This window comes from Scomber japonicus, chromosome 10 (assembly GCF_027409825.1).
Source record: "Scomber japonicus isolate fScoJap1 chromosome 10, fScoJap1.pri, whole genome shotgun sequence".
Lineage (NCBI taxonomy): Eukaryota > Metazoa > Chordata > Actinopteri > Scombriformes > Scombridae > Scomber > Scomber japonicus.
This window is the reverse complement of record NC_070587.1, coordinates 18,444,922-18,467,467: the sequence shown is the minus strand read 5'-3', so window position 1 is coordinate 18,467,467 and position 22,546 is coordinate 18,444,922. Positions and strand designations below refer to the sequence as shown.

The following is a 22,546-nucleotide window of genomic DNA, read 5'->3' as shown; positions in this document are numbered from 1 at the left end:
TAGAACACCCCAATTTTTAAAATTTGTTATTGAAATTCAAGCAGTTCAACTCCAATGAATAGCTTGAAATGGTAAAAAGGTAAGTGGTAAACTGCCAGAGGCTAAAAAAAGGTAAGGTTACCCAAACCTGAAAATTATGTCAATCAATCAATCAATCAATCAATCAATCTTTATTTGTATAGCGCCAAATCACAACAAAGTTATCTCAAGGCACTTTACACATAGAGCAGGTTCTAAACCAAACTCTTCAGGTTTTAACTTTAAAGAGACCCAACATTCCCACATGAGCAACAGTGGCAAAAAAAAAACTCCCTTTTAACAGGAAGAAACCTCAGGTAGAACTAGACTCAGAGTGGGCGGCCATCTGCCTCGACCCGTTGGGGTAGAGAGGAGAGAGAGGAAGGATAGAGGAGAGAAGCACAATGAAAATCAACAATGAAGCTAGAAGGTCCAGGACTGGAATCTGTCATCCGGACGTCTACAGACCCAGATTATCTGTGAGACGAGAAAGCACAGACAACTCCGGGGAAGAAGTTTAGGTTATTGAATGCAATTAATAGAACATGAATGTTAATGGATATAGATGGATGGATAGAGAGAGACAGGGAGGAGGAGAGAGGAGCTCAGTGCATCATGGGAGTCCCCTGGCAGTCTAAGTCTATAGCAGCATACGCTAAGAGCTCTAAGAGCCCTAACTATAAGCTTTATTGATAGATATAATTGAGTATCATCTGCATAACAATGAAAATGTATTGCGTGTTTCCGGATAATGTTTCCTAAAGGAAGCATATAAGGAGAATAGTATTGGTCCAAGCACTGAACCTTGAGGAACACCATGTCTAACTTTTGTTTGCATGGAGGATTTATCATTAACATTTACAAACTGAAATCTATCAGATAAATATGATTTAAACCATTTCAATGCTGTTCCTTTAATATCAATTAAATGTTCAAGTCTCTGCAACAGGATTTGATGATCAATAGTGTCAAAGGCAGCACTAAGATCTAACAGAACAAGGACAGAGAGAAGTCCATTGTCTGATGAAGTTAAAGGGTCATTTGTAACTTTTATTACTACTATGATGAGCTCTAAATCCAGACTGAAAATCCTCAAATAAACTGTTACTGTGTAGAAAGTTACATAGCTGATTAGCAACTGCTTTCTCAAGGATCTCGGAGAGAAAGGGAAGGATCCATATCGGCCTATAGTTGGCTAAAACCTCTGAATCAAGAGTAGGCTTTTTAAGAAGTGGTTTAATTACAGCTACCTGTGTGACTGTGGTACATAACCTGTCACCAAAGACAGATTAATCATATCGAATAAGGAAGTGCTAACTGAGGGGAATACTTCCTTGAGCAGCCTAGTTGGAATCGGTTCTAAGAGACAAGTTGATGGTTTGGATGAAGTAATCATTGAAGTTAATTCTATAAGGTCGACTGTAGAAAAACAGTCTAAAGTATCAGGTTTAACAGCGATTTCTAGGTATCCTGTGTTACAGGATAAATCAGTGCTTATTGAGGGCAGGAGGTGATTGATTTTGTCCCTAATAGTTAAAATTTTATCATTAAAGAAACTCATGAAGTCATCACTACTGAGAGTTAAAGGAATACATGGATCAGTAGTATTGTGGCTCTTTGTCAGTTTAGCCAAAGTACTGAAAAGAAACCTTGGACTGTTTTTATTCTCCTCTATTAGTGATGAGTAGTAGGCGACTCTGGCGTTACAGAGGGCCTTCTTATATGCTTTAAGACTGTTTAGCCAGGCGAAGTGAGATTCTTCTAATTTAGTGGAACGCCATATGCTTTCTAATTTTCGTGAAGTTTGCTTTAATTGTCTAGTTTGGGAATTGTACCATGGAGCTGTTATACAAAAACACTTAAAAATTTAGGTCTTTCCTACAAAGAAATTGCGAAGAAAGTCAAAGTGTCAGTGAGTACAGTTTCCTTCACCATCAAAAAGCACTCACAAACTGGGGGAAACTCTGAAAGGAAGAGGTCTGGCAGACCCAAAGCCACAACATAGTCAGAAGTCAAGTTTCTGAGAGTCAACAGCTTGCGTGATCGGCGGCTCACAGGACAACAGCTTCAAGCACAGCTTCATAGCGGTCGTAGTACGCAAGTCTCAGTTTCAACTGTGAAGAGAAGACTTGGAGTTGCAGGTTTGACAGGTTGAGTTGCAGCAAGAAAGCCATTGCTAAGACGCTAGAATAAGAAGAAGAGGCTTGCCTGGGCCTTGAAACACCGCCAATGGACTACTGAAGACTGGAAGAAGGTGTTATGGACTGATGAATCAAAACTTAAAATATTCTGTTCATCACGCAGGAGTTTCGTACGCCATCGAGTAGGCGAAAAGATGGTTCCTCAGTGTGTGACATTAACTGTCAAATATAGATTCAGGGTCGGCTATCACAGCATTCTGCAGCGCCATGCAGTACCCTCTGGTATGCATGTAGTTGGTCAGGGGTTCATCCTACAGCAAGATAATGACCCAAAACTGTCCAAGCTATGCCAGAACTACCTTAGGAAAAAAGACCAACATTTTTTCAATAAAAAACTGGAAGAATTTGGGTGTTCTAAAACATTTGACCGGTAGTGTATATTGAGATAATAGTAATTGATATAACTGTAAACATGTAACTTACATCCATACACATTTAAAGAAAACATATAAGCCAAACATTGATAGGAAAAAGTACAATTTGAGAAAAGGGCAGATGTGAGGCATTAATGAGTGCAAAGCATGACAGTGTTTCAAATTTCAAGCAATGAAACTGTACAGAATGATGTGTCTATGCTACTTAAATTATTTTTTTAAAACAGATTTTGATATGGATGATGCACAAAGACTGAATTGGCTGATCACATATGATACATAAACTAAGCAATTAATTGGAGAAAACCTAGGAGAATAAAAGAGATAAGCTGCATTTCTGGTGATTAGCATTGTTGTAGGTCATCACAACCCAGTAATTTCCAATTGAAATGATGCCATAGCTAGCAAGTGATTAGCAGCTCACTGCCAGATGCTGCAAAGTTGAAGAGTTGATCTAAATTCTGGCCTGCCAGAAAGAAAAGTTAAAGGCTTATTTTAGAAATGCCCCGAAGGGAAGGATTTATATCATTTTGTCTGTGTTGACATGCACAATGTCTATTCACTTGTGGACCATGACAGTATGTAACATAATTAGGCATTGGCATCTTGCCACAACTGGAGAGACATTATCAGCGTCTCTGCCAAAAGCCAAAGCTGTGAAGTCATTCGCAACACTCGAGGCTACTGCCTGAGGAAATAAAGCTAATAAATAAAGGCAGGAAGTCAAGAATACCCTTTAAACCACTGTTTTCTAAAACCTACCAAAGCTTATCAATAATAATCATAGTGTCCAGACTTTGGTCAATGGGTTGGTACATTGGAATGGTAAAATACAGGGCTATTTTATTGTTTTGTTTTGGGCCAAAATCAAGCAGGTTTGCTTAATTTGAAATGTAACTGTCTTCTCCAAGTTCTCCTAATTCTCCAAGTAGTTCTAGTTTTGATTGTGTATTATAAAAATGGGTTAGATTTTTGTGCCAATTCCACATTGTCCTGATGGTCCTCAGTGTTTGTACTGAGGTGACCGTACGCACATTGCACTCATGAGGAAACAAGCAGCACACTCACAACATACATGTACAAATGTATGTAATACCAAGTGGAAATGTTATTTGATAAATAATAAAAGAAACTGACACATATTCTCACTCAGTTCAAATATGTAGTGGTCAGATGGAATGAACTGATCTCTTAAAGGTTGGGTAAACAAAGACTTCCTGAAAATGTTGGCCCTTACTGAGAGTGGATTCCCGTAAGTGAATTAGAACTGAACTTTCTTGTTTGTCTGCAGATAGTTGTAGACTAAACCAAGCACACACACACACACACACACACACACACACACACACACACACAGACACACACACACACACACACACACACACACTGATCAGATCACACACACACACACTAACACACACAGTTACAGTAATGACACCGACATGTGCCGGATTGGTTTATCCTGTTGATGACTGGAAACATTTGGAGAGTAACTGCACTCTACTGCAAGTCAACAACACTATGAACTTTATAAACAAGATGGCGATGGAGCTTAATGTGTGGATATCTTGACATCTTTTCTGACTTAACCCTCCTATTATCCTCGATATATTTACTGACAACATTAATGACCACAAAAGGATGAACCCTATTGGTTTTAGTGACAACGTGATCGTTCCTGTAGTGCCACCATCAGGTCTTTCAGTTTTATAGTTAGTGTATCTTGAAAATCTTTCTTCCAAATCTTTTCTTTTTAGACATGAGGCTGCCGTGCAAGCTTTTCTATGTTTGCTCCTCAATCAATGTCCTTGCGGGAATTCCCCGCCCTCCATAGCACGGGAAATATCAGTTCTGCTTCGGCAGGTGTGAGTACAGTAGGTCACACATACGCACACACCTTCATGCCCATGGTGCGGGAAAGTTCTCATATGTTTCCCCCTCCCCAATGTCAAGATAGCACCAAAAATGGAAGAAGCCAGGCATGCAGCATACGTATGTTTTATCATGTAGGCTCACTGGCCAGTCTGGGATTGAGCTGGTGAGCAAATGGGATGCACTTTAAGAGTGTAAGTCATTTGACCAAAGATCCAGGGCCCAGGTTCATTTATTTACAGTATGTAAGGATAAGGAGCAGTGCTGAATTTTGAATGGCATTATAGGCATTACAGATGAGAGACGTAGTGAGGAAACATCTACCAGCAGTGATGTGATGTTAGTGTATTTATGAAAATGATCAAATTTGACCTGTCCTGAATAACAAAGGTTACAATGTTGTAACCCTAGTTGTAACCCTCTATTGGACTCTATGGGTATTACTCTCCTCCAATCACACACATGCAATAGCCTACTGAAATTTGCATGTATGTAGCAGGCCAACCAATTAAATGTGTCTAACACCTTATAGAAAAGCAGTGTCTTGCTGTGAACAATTCACACCAATTCAAACCAATCACATTTATTTGGTATCACATATTCTAGTGTGTTTGAATTTGTATGCATGCAATCTGAGACAGAGACTGAGTGGTCAGTCCTGTAGTCTGCAGGTGATTTAACAAACAGTACAGTTCACCAAAGTGAATCAGAACTGGCTTACAGTATAAGGAAATTCATTTTTAATTGTCACAGTGGCCTGGTTATAAGAAAATACATGGTTGCCTTGGTTGACTTGCAACCAAGTCTGATATGGACTGATGCAACTGTACCAGGTGGCAGTAGAGAGAAGGAATTATGTTGATTTGTTTGTGTTTCACCTCAGGTGGTGTGCTTTTGTCATGTTATACACCACCTGCCCACTGGATGCCCTCATTGAGCTTCTGAAGTCCAGTCAGCTGAGCTGTACACTGTATGACAATGAAGACCTTTGATTGTATCAAACCCTGACTAACTCCATTTTTAACATTGCTTGCTGACGTCTTCCAGATATAGATTTGTTTAAGTGATATCAGCTTTGAAATTAAATGACATAAATTGACATAAAATAAGTAAATGTATTTCTTAAGGACCGCTTAATGCCAGTTTTTAGAGTTTATACAGTTTTGCCATTAAACAGTTCTACACTGCAAAGTAAATACTCCCAGAAAGAGCATTTTTAGTACTGTTTTCATTATAAAAAACAAATATCCAAGAGGCAAAATACAGGACAATGCAACAGAGTATATTAGTATAATGTATATTTATGAACATAGACCAGAGGAAATCATTAGACATAATAAACAATGTAATTCAAATATAGAGTAAAATTAGCCTGTAATTGCATTTTATTCTGAAATACTTCACTACTAATACTACATTTAATAGAAAAATTAAGTCAAATAATCTATCTAGTTGAATGTAATTGAGGAAACGCTCATCCACTGTAGTTTTATCATTCTCAGGTCATTTTTCCAGATTTTTACTTCAGGTAGTTTTACTTCAGGCAGTCTCAGTGTCCTTTCTAATCTGCAGTGGAATGACAGTAACACAAAAAAGGGAATATCATGCTAAATAACTTTTTGCACAGAACATGGACACTGCTGCATCACTCTGAAATCTCCCACTGATACAGTGTTAAAATATCAGATTTTGTCAACTAAGACTGACTTTTTTGATTTAGAGTTATTATTCCACATGAACCAAAACAGTGTTAGTTGTAAGTGCTGTTATCTTTTTTTTCTTTGTAGCCAAAGTGAGGGGTTTGCTACAGAGACAACGTACGCTAATAGTGGTAGCTTTAAACCTGCAAATTTGAACTCATAGCAGACATTAGCTATCCTGTCTGAAAATGTCTGGACCCTCGTTTCATGATGTTTGAGCCAACAGTGCTTTCTCTTTCCCTGCTGTTTGTGTTGCTGCAGTGATTTTATGGTTATATGAGGACAACTGGTAAACAAAGATATTAGGTAAAGTGTGGCCATAAAGCCAGCATGGTGACAATAATTATCAACCAGATATACTATTGTGTCATGGATAAGGGAACGTAATCACAAATTAATAGCTGTGCTCGTTCCTTCTTTTCTTCCTTTAACATCATGTGTGTGAGTTTATGGACCAACCGTTATTTCCTGCATCAACGGAGTAACTGCAGTGTGCATGATGAAGCTATTTTTTTAGAAAAAAGTCTCACACAGTAACCATCTAGATTCAGAGGATTGATGTGTAAGGCCATATTCAGTCAGGCGGTACACAGAGCACTGTGAAATAATCAGAAAATAACATTTTGCACCGGCTTAGTAATGGACGTTACAGTTTAATATAGTAATTCTACAGGCACATACTGCTAAATTACAGTAATAGGAAGGAATGACTTGTGAGGTCACAATATACAGCTGCCAATTCATAATAGTTAACTGTAATAATGATACAGTAGCCAGTAAAATCCTGTAAAGGTGTGGGACAGCTTAATCATCAACCTATCCCAGTTAAAATAGCAGATAAATGATGATGACCAGCTCTGACCACTAATGTCCAGCTTTGACCAGTTTAACCAGAAATCTTACCTAGCTAAAGTGTCTGAAACCCCTCTAAACCAGCTAACCAACCTTGTTTGGTCTAAGCAGCTTTTACTGCAAAGTGGGTGAGCTGGACATATGGTTGCTATGGTGTGGAAAAACTATGGTTTTCGCAATTTTACATGTGATACTACTGAGAACATTATGTGTATGTATGTATGTGTGTAAACGTGTTATTTATTCACATTTTAAATTATTATTTTTTTGTTCACATAATGTAATGCAGGGCTTTAATAACAAATGCATGCAACAGCAGTAATCACATCACCAAACTTGTTGTTACACTCTTATGAGTGCTGAGTTATGAAACACCACCACTCTTCCTCTGCAAAGTTTCCCTAATCTTAGTGAGTCTGTGGGTATTTCTTTTCTCTGACGTTTCATAAAGGTTTCATAACAAAGGGAAAGTTTCTTTCTTTGTAAACAGGTTTGCTTAGTTGTTACTAATTGTTAATCTGTTTCTAGTCGATATCTGTAACAACAGGCAAAATGTATTAAATAATGTGGGCTGCACTTTTAAACAATCTTTTATGTATTTATGTATGTTTTTTTAAGTAACAGACTTCACGAAGCTCTAGAGTCACAGAGGTTATTGTACATTGTTTAGACACAGACTGAGTACTTGTTGGAATTCCCCTTAATCTGGCATTATTTTTTATGTTCTATCAACATTAGAAGTGAAATATCCCCTCAATTGAAATATACAGTGCATATTGTGTGTTTTGGACTAATAACAACTTCCCAAACAGTGTCACATCAGCTAATCTTTTCAATCTCAGTTGTGTTTGGTAGAATACAAAACAGTTCAAGTCTATCAATCTTGGATTCTACATGTAGAGACCCCCTTGTAATCTTGTATTGCACAACTTTGTTCATATCATTTTGCTTTAATTTTGTGATTAAATTCTACGTTTTACTTGCTATACATTGATTAAGCTTCTGTCAGATGAAACAGCACAACACGTAGTAATTATACATCTTCAGTACATGGGTACAGTTTTGTTTACAGTATATAGAGTACACAAAGAATATACTAAATACTCAGACTGAAAAGATATTGAGCCAAGCTGAAACCTGAGCAAGGACGACTCAGGTTGAGCTATGTAATGCAAGATGATGTCTGTAGATTAGTAGATCAGCAGTGATGTCACCATACAGACAAGCTGCTGTAAATGTGTCTTATTCTATAAACATTTCATCTCATAAACATTTATGATTTTAAAATGATGACGAGCACTGCAACCTGAATGTATGCCATGTAACTACTGCCAACGTAAGCATCATCTTCTGTGTGTTCATCACAATAGGTCACCCTCATTGATCTCACATTTATATTGAAATAATGCCAGCGTATTGTATGAAAAAGAGAACTGAAACACTGTACAACACTGAAAATGACTTTTAACCTCAAATATGGGTTTAAATTGATTGAATGAACTTTTTCCATGCATGGCTGGGTAAATGAATAATTAATTCCTAAAACCTACAAATATAAAAGGTATGGATCTTAACGTAATCTCCCACATAATGAGACCTGCAGTGCTCTGGATGACTCATTCATTCAGGGTTAAAATCGGTCAAAGTCTTGCTTAAAGTATATGCTACAAAAACTCATGACTTTCAGTGATTTACAGTTGGCATTTATGTTGTAGATACATAAATATAAAACACCTCTTCAAAGCTTGTCGTTCCGATGTACAGGTTTTAGTGGTGGGTTTTGACTCAAACCTAAATCTGCACCTACTCTTTTTCTAAATATACACCCACCCACCCAGCTCCCAAAAGGCAAAAACATTCCACTTTCTTTCCGAGTAATTACTTTAATAGTAGTGAGGTAACGTGCTACGTTGAGTTGGTAAATGAAACACGTTTGGGAAAGAGTTGTTCGTTGTTTGACGTAAAAATGGAAATTGATGCAAAATTGCACACGTTTTTCATAGTCTAGTTTTATAGAAATCCATAAAGATTGCACATCTACAGAAAAATGCATAAAGCTGACCTTGGTTGTTACTAAAGCCCAGCCTGGTCTAAAGTTCACAAGTGACAGTTTGCTGAGAGAGTCAGGTTGGTTTTGGCAGGTCACCAGCAGAGTCTGTAAATCTAACATTTTTGACAAGTGGTACAACTTGATTTTTTTTTTTTTTTTTTTTTCAGATTGTAATTCAGGCAACCGTCAGAACAGAGAAGAAGTGATGATGCTCATGAGTATTATGGGTCTTAATGCTCTAACAGCTCCTGGTGCAAAGATTCTGGAGAGAAAAAGAAAAAGTGCTACAACTGTTATTGATTGGCATATTCGAGCCACTGATCTCTTGTCTAAGTAAACTGTATGACGCAAACCACACACTGTCACCAAATGATGTTAGGGAATACTAAAAATCTGCAGCCATTTATAGACTCTGTGATGTTATACTTAAGGCGTTGGTACAATTTGCACCAAATTTCATGGAAAGTTGTAGAAGCATTTCACTGAAAAAACCCCAAAAATATTAACCTGGTAAATGTGCAAGAGGAAATCTCACAAATAGAGTAGGCTTCCTCCTCTGGAGACAATGACAGTGTGTACAAAATATAATGGCATCCATTCAGTGGTTGTTGAGATCTTTCAAGAGATCTGTAAAGATCATCCACAGATTAACACAACAAATGTGGCTAGAAAATAAAAAGGGCCCCCTACTGATTTTTAAGATTAAATGACAACCATCATCATAATAAATCTAAGTAGAATGATTCGTCATGGTGGCTCACATAACCTTATTATATTTTTTTAATAATTTGATTTGATCAAAATCTGGAAACATAATGTTTAACTTAAATGTTTTCAATGGGGGAAAGTTTTTAGCAGCACATTCACTAAGAAGTGACACACATTTCTATGGTTAAGCCTTTTATCTTTTACAATTGAATTTACCCAGAAGCAAAACCACAGTTGAAGAGGAAATTCTGTTTCTGTTCTGTTGGCTTCCTGAACATGGTGAGAAGCGCTCACTTGAGGTCTTTCTTTGCCAGTCTGTCCTAAAATACACCTTGTGCTGTATGTGGGTCAATGGAAACCTTACCCTTTAGAAAACCTCACTGATTAACTCTGACTGACACAGCAGTGTCAAAGGTATTACAACGCCAACAGGCCTTAATCTGTCCTTTACAGGCATTTAAAGTTAAACATCTGCAAACAAAATGCCAAATAAGCAGTTTATCATGTGGAGAAGCAAGGTGGGGTTACTAAGTGTTAGAGAATGAAACATATAGAGAGAGAAAGAATACTGATGCCATATATTGTAATTTTGTTTTACAATTCACATGTTCTATACACTGCAGGTATTGCATGCAACACTTTGTATTGCTGCTGTATTTTCTTGTCCTAAAACAGAGTAACATTAGCACAAAGTAATGAGTGCATGCATGTACGCACACACACACACTCACAAACACACAGGGTATGAAAGCCATGCTTTGTCCAGTCCAAACCAGCTCTGAGATTTGGCTTCTCAGCATGCAGGCAAAAAAAGAACAAAAACACAATTGCATTAACCTGATTTTTGTGTACTAATACGTCTCAACTGTGGGGGAAAAACACCATGATTATACACAATCAAATAGAGAAAGGAAAAAGAGAGTGAACAAAATAACAGAAAGACATAATATAATATGATTTGAGCTGAAGTATTTGCTTCTCCAGCCAATATAAAATAAAATTAAGATGAATCCATCTGATTGAATTAAGATTACAGGTTCATAAAATAAATAAATATAAATGTTCACATGTAAAACTAGCCCAGCAGGAAAACTGAGCTGATACACTTTCACCTGCAAAATCTGTATAAACTCTGTGGCTGTGCTCTCTCTGACTAATGTTGAGTTTCATTAAGACACGTACACTGTTGATTTGTATACATGCACACCCGTCCACACACAAACATGTTGGATAACTTGCATATGAATACACATTCATACAGTATATAGATAATATCTGAGCAGGCAGGCTTCCATAGCACACACACTCACACACACATACACCCACGTTCTGTACCTATCCACATATACCTAGTGAGTTTTAGCAATCACCCCTACTGGACTTTAAGATAGTAGAAAATCAATACCCCTGCAGAGTTCAACTCGGGTCATGTGATCTCTGCACTACTTCATTTTAACTCCATGTGGAACCCAGAAACACAAAAACATGCTTAATATTGCAGTAAAGGTGGATACTCATATAATCAAATATTATTCAAGTACCAGGTCTTTTCTTCTCCTTCTTCTTCTTCTTCTTCTTCTTCTTCTTTTATGACTATACAAAATGGCTTTGGTTTTTTAATGATGGCATTATTGCCACTGGGAAAAAGATCATTTTTATTCTAATTCTAAGATACTGAATGACATTATAATTTGTTTAGTAAAACAAATCTATAAAGTTAGTATGACATCACAGTCAAACATAATACTTTATTTATCTTGTACAATGAAGAGTTGTTGTTCCAACAAAGCTGATACTGTATTGTTATGTGATGGGGAAAGGATTATTATAACAAGTTACAATGAAAAAATGAGTAAATGCATTTTCATGGTTAAAGGAAACAGCCACCAGATTACTACAGAAGTTATGGGGCTTTTTGTTTGAGTCTTTGGACTGAAAAAAAGTGAGCTCTCCTGCTCTCTCACCTTCTCTGCATCTCTGAATGTCTACAGCTCTCCAAACAAACACATGGGTCCTTAATGTGTTTACTACTCTTGAAATAAAGTAAATGACTGTACTTACAGATTGCTTACAGAATTATTTACTTGCGTAGTTTGTTACAAATACAATATATAGTCCTTTATAAACTGCAAACAATCAAATTCGGTAGTTAGTAAACTTGATAGTTCGGTTGTGTCTTGGTCAAATTACGGTTACAAGTGATTTACACAATCTTTGCACTTTTTTATATTGACTGATTCTTGCTTTCTAGTTGGCTCAGCAAGTGCTGCTGCTGTACAGACTCATTTAATGTGCTTGATTTGAAAAGAGCTTCCATGGTAATAAAGTTGCATGCTGGCAAAATACAGTTCGCAACAAATTTGAGCTAAATTTGTTCAATCTCAGGACTCACTTTATCTATTGTGTCATTTTCTACAGTAACAGGAATCAAACAAGTAACAGCTTGATACAGGATTGCACTGTGCTGCCTGACTGAGTTGCATTCGAGTAGGTTGCCAAGAATGTGAGGTATATAATCTGCTCTGTGATCTCAAAGATTATCTTGTTTAATAACCTTGACATTTTTAAAAACAATAAAAAGAGGCTCGGTGTGAAGAAAAAGCCAACCAGTGCATGGGTAAATTGTCCAAGCTTACTCATGCACAAATGTTTTGTAGTGATAGATTTATTTGAAACTTAAGTCAACAGAGTTACCCAATTTGCACTTATATCAAAATGTCAATGACACTAGGTTGTGTACATGTGAGCATCACTACTGTGTTTTCTCCCTCGTCCTAGCAAATGTGTGTACTAAACCCGGAGCAATGATCCAAACAAAGAAAGATATTTTCCCATGTTTGGTTGGAAGCATGCATGCGGGGTAGAGTGGATTTACCGGAATTGGAAGAGAAGTGAGGCAAGAACTTCTCTGCAATAAGTGATGCCACAACCAGCTGCCAAAAAAAATGACAGTGTTGTGTGTATGTGTGTGTATACACATCATTTCCCAGAGAACTACAGCCTCTAATTGTCTTATCTGTTGATCCAAAGAGACCTCTTCCATTTTCTTGGACACAGTTGTTTATTGTTACAGTGGAGAGAATCTACCACATTTATCAATATGACCTTATATCCAAATCACCTTGTCACACTATTTTGCCTTAAAAAGATAGGTTTATGTTTCCCCTTTTTCAAACAAATTGTAAATAAAATGAGTAAAAAGATGCCTTGCACAGTTAAAGTCAAAAATCCAAACACAGAGTAACAGCAAAAAAAACCCATCCAAAATACAATCACACATCAACCTACATATAGTTTACATCTTTGGTGAAAGGAAGTACTGCAAAACCCTGCATGTCCGCTGCTAGTTTCATGTGAAAATACCCTAAGCGGAAACCAAGTCAGGCTTCTGCTGGCACGGTAAATAGAGCACTGATTTCGCATTAATGAAGACAGAAATCACAAATTCCAATCAGCAGATGTGCATCAGTGTTAAAAGCATCTAGTGTGAATCTTCATTCACCCATGCATAGGTATTACAGCCCACATTCTTCTTAGTACAGTGGAAAGACTTAAGCGGGTGACAAAAGCATAAATTAAAAACTCCTGGAGAAACCTCACAACATCACAACACCAACCATTATAAGTTGCATAATAATATTTTAAAAAGTCGTTACAGTGGAGTTTTTTTGCATGTGCACATGTATACTGCTGACACGTATGCATGCATCATGTGCACATGGTGCGTGCATGTCTATCATTGTTTAAAATACAGTATGCATGTACATATCCATGCATCCACTAACGCATGTGTATCTGTATATCTGTATGCCTGTTTGTTCGCCTATCGATCTTGTCTGTGTGTCAGACTGGACGCTGTCTCAAATTGATCTCCTCAATCCTATTTCTCTTGTGTAAGAACATCATGGCTGACTCTTGACCCCAGAGTGTCCCCATTGTTATCTCCTGAGCTGATATCTTAACATGAACAAACCTGCGTTCAAGAGCTGGAATCGCTATCACAGTCAATCGTTTGGTAATTTAGCTGAAAGCTGTCCTGTCATTGTAGCTGTAACATCTGAATTGCTGTAACTATAAAGGAAGATAGGAAACAACACCCTAAAGTAGCTCTCACAAATAGGATTACTGCTTCAACAGCTCAGAGTGCTCAAATGAGCCCATTGAGAGGCCTCTTTGTGTTTACCAATTCATCCTAATGAACACAGATAGCAGAAACAGACAACTCTGTGATTATGTCTGAGCATTAGTGTAGAGAGATAATAGTAAACATTGGAAATTGATAGTCTGAATGGGTTGTATTGATCATTGATCATTTATGAATGGTCAACACTGATATCAAGGTTTACTGCTTTGATTAAATCTTGACATTTAGGCTTGAGTCTCAGACTAATCCTGAGAGCGCAAACTGTTAAAATTGATAGACTGCATCTGAGTTTATGCAGCTGTCCATGTCATCTTGTGTACAGAAGCCGGAAGAATCTGGAAAAAAAACAAAACCAATAAAACCTCAATAAATACAAAAAGAGTTAACAATTACTATCAAACAGATACACATACGCACACATACATGATGAATACAAATAGTAGTTCTTTGTCATTGACTGCGTCATAAAGCAATTTCTCATCTGAAATTGCTGGATGTTGTGAAAGTAATCCAACTTCTCTCTGACCACTGCCAGACCACAACCCACACATACTTTTTTTGTTGAAACCTATGAGGCTGGATGACTAACAGACTGCAAGAAAAGGAATAATTACAGAGGAAACGAAAGAGAGAGAGAAATACATTTGATGGCATGCAATGGTGGAAGTAGTATCCATAACTTTAACTTAGGGAGCAATAGTATAAAATTCTCTATTAGAGGCAAGAGGTATTATCAACAGAATGCATTTATTTATATGCTAGCCAGTTTTTAAATTCTTAATCTGTAAATCAGTGACTGTAGTTATAAAATGAACATAATAGAGTAAAAAGTACAATTCTTACATCTTAATGTTGTGCAATAGAAGTAGAAAGTAGCAGAAAATGGACATTCTTAAGTCATGTACTGTACTGAATTTAAATGTAATTGTGAATTAAAGGGACAGTCCAACTTTTTTACGTAATGTTCACTCTATACACTCAATGAGCAGTACTACTCTGTAAAAGCCTAACCCTAACAGTAATGAAGATGAATGCTGGATTGCCTGTTTCATAAAGTTACAAAATAATGTTGGATGGGACCAAATCTGTTCTGGTATTGTAAAAGTGTTGGAGGATATCACTTCCAAATATCACTTCCAGTTACATCACTGATGTTACTGGAAGGTCAACCAAACCAATCAAAGCTACAAACAGACGGACAGACAGAAAGACAGACAGACTGCCCCCTAGCTCTCTGAAAAAAACCCTCACTCAGTCACTGAGCCACTACCTTGACACAGTAACTGTCTGAACTCCAGCTAAAACCTAATGACAGGGACTCAGAGCGGGTCAAGTTAATATGTCACCAACTCTGCTTTCAGGCACCATTGTGAAATCCTTATGTTAATACGTGCAGTTCAGAGCAGAGCTGTCAAGGGAGAAGGGGGGTGGGGGGGTTATGGTCAAAGGGGCTTATCTCAGCAATTGATCCGAGGGTATAAAGTACCGCCAATGGCTGGAGCTCAGTGTGGACATGCTGTTTCAGTGCTGAGGCTACCATCTACCATCTCCTCTCTCCTTCTAGTTTACCATCAACGTCTCCTCTTCAGTCAGTCATGGGAGTCGCCTACAGTGTTGGAGAGTAAGTGAAAGGAATCTGTGGACATTGCTATGCTATGGTTCTGGATATGCTGGTTTTATCTAGAGTTTAATCAGATTGTATTTTGGTTTGCTTCGTGTTAACTAATTTATGCAAAGAATTGTGAGCTTAGAAATGCATAGAACATTTAGTAACAAAATGTTGACTCCAATTTATTATTATGAGAGTTCAAAGGAATCAAAGTGGAGTTATTTTTGTCATTACATTTCTACAAAGAGGTTGTTGCAGTTCAGAATGACTAAATGTGTGTGACAGAAAGAGAGGGTTAGGCAAGAGAAAAGGCTGGATTGAGGTTAAACATCCCTGATTTCAAAATTGGGTGTTTTTTACTAGGAACTTTAACCAAGAATAAATGGACATCTGGGATTTAAGGAAGCCCAGGGGAGGGCAGCAATATCCAACCAAAAGAACTCCCAATAAGGGTTCATTTTCTTTAGCCCAGTATGACACATGCATAAACATTCAAACTATGCTTCACTTTCCTGTAAGTTCATGTTCGGGCAACGGTTCTCAACGGTTAGAGCCATTTAACTTGTTTTCACTTTTATGGGAACTGTTGGCTGGGCGAAGCTTTCATGGCAGTTGGCCCAGCCAGAATTTCCAACATTGCAGTTTACATCATGGTTTAGAGGAATATCTATTGAATCTGTGCCAGTACTGATAATGTTTTCCTGCACTGACACTGTTGAATTATTTTATCTTATTTTCTGTCAACATTATGTCAGGATAATATCAATGCATTTGTAGTGATGTTTGATGGTGGAAGCCCTTCATGCTCTGCTTCTCATATTAAAATCTATCCATATTGATTTTCACATCTGCTTTTTGGTTACAATATGTGATCTGTTTTAGATTTTTTTTTTAAACACACTTTGTCTTTTTGCCTCTACAGGGTTGATCACCTCTACACCTTCTTTGTGCAGTGGTCACCAGATATCTATACTAAAAGCAACAAGAAGCACCGCCAACCCCACTACCTCATTAGAGAGAAACATCAGAATCGCTATTTGGTGGTGGAGAAGAATAAAGTAGCTGTAATCAACAAACTACTCAGCAACCCTGTCAACCCCACAGCAAAAAACTGGGAGGTAAGTGCTGCACACACACACACAGTTATGAGTAAAGAGAAAGCATTTCACTGCAGGTTCAGATTAGGTCAAGACATGAAATAATCAAGACTTACTGTAACTAAAGCACCAAAGTGCCTACCAGATATCCCAGTGTGGGAAATCCCACTTTCTCTATATATGGACTTCCTCTCGAACTTTCACCATCACTTGCCTGTTCAGAGGAAAAAGAAACTCTTCAGATGTAACTAACAGAACACCCTACCTCTCTTCTTTTCAACCAATGGCATTTGAGCACAGAAATGAAAGTAACCCAGTGGAGAGGGCACTGGCTCATTCAGTTAGCAGACATGTGGTATAGCAGAGTGCAAAGCTTGACAGAGAAATCAGGAGCTATGAAGCTACTGCCAGAAAATATCAAGGTGCTTTATTTTGCCAGTGTGGAGCCATATGTTGAGGTAATACTACTGTGGAGCATGTAATCATGTTAGTGAATGAATTGCATTTAGAGAGTAAAAGATAGTTTAAGCCTGGCAGTTAGAAGTATTTGTTTTGTCATCATTCATTCATTCAAGTCTGCTTTAACCATAACTTGTCCATGTATCTTGCAACTTACTGGTGCAATAGCATGTTTACTCTTCAGATGTCAGTAGTGAGAATATGATAATGTTTGAAAATATTTCCTTCTTACTGACTGGTTGCATCTTGTACCCTATTCCAGATCATCACTGTGAAGGACTCTAAGCGGCGCCTGAGTCTCTGTAGCTCGGAGGAATCTGAAGCAGAGGAGCCCGAGTACAATGAGGAGTCTGATGACATTCTCCCCGTCCTGAGCGAGTACAGCCAGCTGCTCGATGACCACCACCTGGAGAGGGTAAGTTGTAACAAGCAACCAGACCATTTTCAGGAGGATTTTTACAGCAGTCAACAACAAATTTGTTATGATGAGCTGTAATAATTATTGTTGATTTTACATTTATCAGTATGGCATCTTTTGATTAACACTTTTTTTTTTCCAACAGCTTGCTGCTCATATGCCAGCAAGGACTCAAGGCTACCCATGGCAACTGGTTTACAGCACTGCCATCCATGGGAGCAGCCTGAAAACACTGTACAGGAACATGGCTGGTCTGGACAGTCCGGTGCTGCTAGTGGTTAAAGACATACATAAAAAGGTTTGTATCTTGCTTACACCCTCTAAGGCTTGGCAGTGCAGAAAATATGTGTAGAAATGGATACTTTGATAAACTTTTTGTGTGTTGTTACTCCTTTAATGAACTGGTGTTTTGTGCTTTTCAGGTGTTTGGAGCTTTTTCCTCTGATCCATTCAGAGTCAGTAAATACTGCTACGGTACAGGAGAAACCTTCCTGTTCAGCTTCAACCCAGACTTCCAGGTAAGAGTGTATTTCAGCCATTTAAAAGAACATGTATTTAACTAACTATGTAATATAAAAATATAGTTTAACATACATTCTAGACTGGTGTACTTGGTTTGAGTAAAAGTTACTTACGTCTTATATTTTGGCATTTATCCAGGCGTACAGGTGGAGCGGGGAGAACTCCTACTTTGTGAGCGGCAACTTGGAATCTCTGCAGATTGGTGGAGGAGGGTAAGTTATGTGGTAATTGATTGCTCCAATAAAATACAGACTTGCTCACGGAAGTAAATTAAAGTTGAAATGTAATCTGACATGATGCAATGAAGGGAAAGACAAATGAATCTACTTTAACTGCTTGAGATATGCATGATTACAACAACAGTTGTCTGTGATCATAAAATATTAATAGTTTTAAAAAGATTTAACTCAAAAGTGCATTTTTTCTTTGTTTGTATAGGGGCGGCTTTGGTCTGTGGCTGGATGCTGATCTGTACCATGGTTCCAGTTTTTCCTGTCCCACCTTCCACAACAAGCCTCTCTCCACACAGGAGGACTTCATTGTACAAGACCTCGAAGTCTGGACTGTGCAGGGCTGAAGGAGCACATCTGGAAAGATGAGAGAAAAACAAAGTAGAAGCCACCGTCCTGTCTGGAGTAACAGAAGTTTAAGACTAAAGGACTGCATGTGGTTTAACCACCACCACTGTACGTAACCCGATAGAACAGCAGCTATCATCTGTGTTCCTGGCTCAGATTAGTCCACATATGAAGCCTGTTCCTGTGGTTCTCAGGCTGGAAATCCTGTTAATGCTGGTTTTATCTGTGCCTGTTTCTACTTAAAGATGAGGGGCTGGATGAAATCCTGTGATTCAGAGCCCTGCTGCTTTAAAGTGGCTATTCCTTAGTAGCCCTGTGCTAAGCCCAGTAAGTAACTGGCACCTGAAGCTTTAAGCCCTCTATGCCCTCCCTTGGTTGTGGAGAGCATTATAATACAAAGTTCACAGTAACATTGTTGGATAAAAAAATGTGTAACTCCTGGATTAAAGGAAAGTTTTTATTTTATTTTATGTTTAACGGCCATGTGCATTTGCAACATTTAAAATTGTGTTCACACTATGTGCACATGTGGGCTCAATGCTATATGTCACATAAATGGACATAAAAAAGACAAAAATGTGAAATAATTAATTTATATCAAAAACACTGTAACATGACACAATCCTGAGTGACTTATCTTAACTGTAATTGTACTGTTGTGCCTCATAAGAGATCCAGTTTTAATGTTAACTACTGTACAGCTGCAGGTATAGACCCAAGCACTCAGGTCCAGTCATAAGAATATAGAGTTGTAATATTAACAGTGCATTGTTTGTGATGAGTGCTGTTTGAGGAGGAAGGGACTTCAACTGCTAACTGTCACTTCTTCTTCTGTCAGTGACACATTTGTCTGTTTGTATAGATGGATTCATATTTTTGAGGAAGATATACTGTACCTCTTCTAAACTGAAAAGTCTAAACAAACAGTTACATCTTTTTTATCATATATATGTATATGTATATGATTATATATATACATATAAATATTTGAATGCATTTTTACGTAAAGTTTAACAGGAAAGCAAAGCAAATGTCCATGCTATTCCTGTTTTTCTGTTGGTTTTACATTTCTTTGTGTTTGTATGTAAATCTACCAGGCAGTGCTGGCGCTGCCAATGTTGTGTGAAATCGCAATAAAATTTTATATTTACTGCTGACACTGAGTAAAGCAGTCATGTTTTATCATCAATAAACACATTAAACAACCTCACCTTTCCTCAATGAGGAAGATGAATGGTGCTTTAGGAATTAAATATACGTACTGTAGTTCAAAAGCTCAAAGATACCCTCAGACTAGAGTGTAGTAAGATGCTCTAAGGGCAGGAAGCTGCAGCCAGATGTAGCATGGCTGAAGCATGACAAAAGCTTCAAGATACTCTCAGACCAGATCACTGTAAGATGCCCTAAGAGCTGGATGGTGCAGCTAAATGTAGCATGACTGAAAAGGTGCCCCTGGATTAAAATGTGCAAATGGGAGTTCAAAAGCTTCAAAATGCTCTGAAAACAGAATGTGGTGCCTTAGGAGAAGGACGAAACAAGATATGGTATGACTGAAAAGTGTACTTGTAATCAAACTTTTCAGTGGCAGCTCAAAAGTTTCAGGTCGCCCTCAAACTAGTAAGGTGTAGGAAGCTTTTATTAAAAAATAGATCAATCATGATAGAGAATTTGATTATCAAAGCAAGAAAAGCGAATAGACTAAATAAGTAACAACTATGTATTGTTTCTGTCAAAAATGCAACCCAAATGCATGCCATGGTGGGTACACAAGATCAAGAGTAAACCTTTTTATTGAAAATCCAGAAGAAACTGTAGAACAGGGACTGGCAAAGACTGAACTGAAAACTGGATTTACAAGCAGATTGAGCGCAAGTGGGGGGATGGGCGGATAAATTCAGGTGAGGGGAATAAACAGATGAAACAGGAAAACAGACAAGGAGCCGATTGGCTGGGAAAAACAAAGGTGCGGGGCGAAAGCAGGGCAGGGCTAATGAAAATGATGCAGGGCTGGTGTGAAAAAGGAAAAACAAACTGGAGAGGAGTGCGGGAACACGAAAGGGGAAGCAGAGCAAACAGGAAACCAAAACCCAGAAAACTTAATCCTCTAAATGACTTAGACTGAGTAAGCTGTATGAGTACAGACCCAAATAACAAAGACAGACTAATTAATGAAGGCAACGTAATATCGTGCCAGGTAGTCTTTTAAAGAAACAACTCAAATCATCCTTCTCCAGCACAGTCTAGTCCTAAGATAACAAGGAGAAAAGGCTTAAGTATCTGGTGGAACAGAGGAGAAAAGCAAACAAGGAACACAGAGCCAGAAAACTTAATAGCTCAATATGCATAAAGAAGAACAGGAATTAAACAGGATCCAAAAGAACAAAAACACAAAAAGTCCAAAAAACATGAGTCCATGATGATTTTGGGCTGTCCAGTAAAGGCAAACATGCCAAATAAATAAATAAGAAACACCAGAAAACTAAACAATACCAGAGGCAGTTTAGATCTTTATCAGCAGGTTTTGATAACATTGTGTGCTGGCATGTTTCATAAATGGAGATTAACACTTGAATTCTGTATTTCGTCAATATAAAGCAGGAGTCATATGTGCATTATTTTCTGTATTTTTATGTCACATGAACAGTGAATCCAACAAATCTGTACCTAGCCTGCTGAAAATCGGTATTTAAGTTAATTGGCTAGGCAGATTTGCACTAATAAGTCTGATGCAGTGCTGGTTTTGTTATTGACCATCATATATATCAGCGGACCAGCAAACACTTACATCATGATATCCCTGTACTTACCAGAAATCAAATTAGGCTGGTCATGCTTTAAGGGTTAGGGTTAAGGTTAGGTCAACCCTAAACTACCTGAATAAAAGTATTTAGACAACACAAATCAGAAATGGGGATTAGCTGGTCATACATCAATGTTCAGTTATCACTATGAGTGCATAGAGTAAGAGGTTGGTCAAAAGTCTATCAAAGGCTCAACATAAAAAGACACCTAGGAAATTTCATGTTTTACTTGCATAGCTTTCGACTGCCATGTCCAGAGCAAACACATGTAGACATGGGCATGGATTGATTACCAAGGGGCCCAAGGGGCCACTAAGCAGGAACTTCTGTTTGAAGCGACAAGTGTTATTAAAAATCAAAAGTCATAAATCAAAAGTAGAGATTTCCCAATAATTTAACATAAGCCTTTACTACAAGACTAATTCATAATCTAATCTGGTATTTATATTTTCATATTTGTGGTAATTTTTCATAATATAGCTGTACAGTGATAGATCACAATACACTCACATTAAATTAGTAAAGATGGATTCTGACAGCCTCTTAAAATTTCCTGTAGCAACAAAATAGTTCCAATCAGCTTCACATCTCCAGAGTTTCAAGGTCAACATGCAAAACCACACTACCACAAACCACCATGAATGACGCATTGGTGGGGGTGTCCTTTTACGGGGGCATTTTACTGTACTTCCATGCCTCAGAATGACACACAGTGGACACATTCCAAAATAACATATTTGAAAAAGAGTAACTCAATTTGCATGCTCCTAGTTTTCCATCCTCAAAGGACAGGTTCACAAGCAGTAGTCAGGTGCCCCAATGAATGCTGAAAGTTTTGTCTGAGAGTTTTGCCTCGCTGTAATTGTTCTGCCGTTTCATACTGGCTATTAAAAAATACCCTTTATGCACTTTCAGTATAAGTCATGGGAAAACCTACACGCAGTCATCAATTCTAAAGTTGACTTAAAACCTATATGAGGTTTCAGTGCTCTGAAGTGGATATCTGCCACTATCAAATTCTCTCTTTTTGTTTGCCTCAGACAATATTCAGTATTGCTGTTTATCTCAGACATCAGAATCATTATGGCCTCAGGTGTCCTTTCTTTTTGATTTGGACCACATACCACAGCAGCAACTGTCCTT

At 37.9% G+C, this 22,546-nt stretch overlaps 1 protein-coding gene across 1 annotated transcript; it reads left to right on the top strand.

The window, feature by feature from the left end:
- The first annotated feature begins 15,406 nt into the window (after window positions 1-15,406).
- LOC128366375 (nuclear receptor coactivator 7) lies at window positions 15,407-19,759 on the top strand. Its single transcript, XM_053327066.1, has 7 exons — window positions 15,407-15,540; window positions 16,451-16,646; window positions 17,347-17,499; window positions 17,648-17,800; window positions 17,925-18,020; window positions 18,163-18,236; window positions 18,463-19,759. The coding sequence occupies exons 1-7, from the start codon at window positions 15,515-15,517 to the stop codon at window positions 18,599-18,601; spliced, it is 837 nt and encodes a 278-aa protein (XP_053183041.1). The 5' UTR covers window positions 15,407-15,514; the 3' UTR covers window positions 18,602-19,759.
- The last annotated feature ends 2,787 nt before the right edge of the window (window positions 19,760-22,546 follow it).

Bases quoted from the DNA above. Each gene is read 5' to 3' on its own strand.
- LOC128366375 (XM_053327066.1), top strand. From the start codon at position 15,515: ATGGGAGTCGCCTACAGTGTTGGAGA. The intron at 15,541-16,450 runs GTAAGTGAAAGG...TTGCCTCTACAG, and splicing joins GTCGCCTACAGTGTTGGAGA to GGTTGATCACCTCTACACCT. The intron at 18,237-18,462 runs GTAAGTTATGTG...TTGTTTGTATAG, and splicing joins CTGCAGATTGGTGGAGGAGG to GGGCGGCTTTGGTCTGTGGC.